The sequence below is a fragment of the Amphimedon queenslandica genome, unplaced genomic scaffold, assembly GCF_000090795.2.
Source record: "Amphimedon queenslandica unplaced genomic scaffold, v1.1 AMPQUscaffold_12366, whole genome shotgun sequence".
NCBI lineage: Eukaryota > Metazoa > Porifera > Demospongiae > Haplosclerida > Niphatidae > Amphimedon > Amphimedon queenslandica.
In genome coordinates, this window is record NW_003547397.1 from 18,172 (window position 1) to 19,581 (window position 1,410).

Consider the following 1,410-nt stretch of genomic DNA (forward strand, 5'->3'; position numbering starts at 1 on the left):
ATGAGTCTAATGATGTCACTGGGGGACAGAGTACAGCAAAGAAAAGCTGCATATTTCTCTCAGAGAATTTTTACAAGTTAAATGACAATTGTAATAAAAGCAGTTGAGCAAATAGCTAAGCATTAATTTTATGTACACATTGGCAAATATAAATTAGTATTATCACTGCAATAAGTTAAGAAGCAGCAAAAGGTTTGTTCTTGATAAACCTGTCCAGTATATCAAGGGCCTATTTAATACAAGCAATAAGAAAGAAAGAGAAATAGAAGAAAGATTTGAGTCATAAAAGATGCTATATAAAGATAGGCTGACCTGTTTAGGTACAAACATTGGTACTTGATGCCCTGCATTGTCAACCTCCAACAAAGTCAAATCACTATAAGCCTTCACTTCACCAGCCTACATAGCAATACACAATCATAAATGGACTCTTGATAATTATACTTATTACTTACAATTGCACCATCTACTATCCATGATTTGTAGCTTGCTGAATTGAACTGGTTCTATTACATGAATAAAATATAACAAAATAAGAACCATAATTATGTATATCTTTTCTTCTTTTACTTTTCCTTCCCATTCCACTAGTTTAGTCCATGCTCTTCCTCCAAAGTAATTGCAGACATAGTCCCATTTCCCACTGTATATCAACACTACATTAAGCATACAACATAGTTACTGTATCAATCAGACATTTTTATATTTAGAGATAAATACATTCACACTTATGTATTTACCTCTTTTCTTTTCTTGTAAAACCATTGAAAGGGCAGACTTGAAGCTCAAAACTTCATCATTAATGAGCTAAGGAAAAGCAGTGATAATTACAATAAAATCAATTTCATGAACATTAATATTATTTTCTTACATTTTTTTCAACCAGTTCACTACACATTTGCCATTGGTGTGTACCAACTCCAAGATCTTCATGTACATCAGAACGATTGAGAAAAGAAGTTAACTGATCATACAGAAAAAAGGAAGGGCAACAAAACAACACATAATAGAAGGAGAGAATGTAAATTAAATGGTACATGAAAAAAAAAGGAAAAGAATTCATCTTACATTAGAAATGTCAAAGCAGCCAGGGACAGGACAGTCTAGTTTGATATCATAAGGATTGATGCTTCTTCCTAGCTTCTTCTGTGCTTCATTTAGTATAAAGTCAGACATTTTCTCACACTTGTCATAGGCTTCCTCATACTTTTTAGCTATAATTAAATCTATCATCAATACCAAAATTATAAACAAGCTAATATAAATTATTATTTTTCATACCTCTGCAGGCAGGGTACATTTTATTAGCAGCATCTGCAGTGGCTTGATCAATGATACCAGCATGAAGAGCAAACTATTACAATGTATTGATACAATAATAATAATAATAATAACAATATTTTGTTTCTA

General features: G+C 31.6%; 1 protein-coding gene across 1 annotated transcript; it reads right to left on the reverse strand.

Annotated features, from left to right (window-relative positions):
- Positions 1-26: 26 nt before the first annotated feature.
- LOC105314886 (serine carboxypeptidase 3-like) lies at positions 27-1,354 on the reverse strand (the record flags this gene model as incomplete). Its single annotated transcript, XM_011409304.2, has 8 exons — positions 27-229; positions 313-399; positions 456-506; positions 571-656; positions 741-807; positions 872-964; positions 1,069-1,226; positions 1,282-1,354. Coding segments are annotated over 8 exons (669 nt in total), but the record flags the coding sequence as incomplete, so codon positions are not given.
- Between the last annotated feature and the right edge of the window lie 56 nt (positions 1,355-1,410).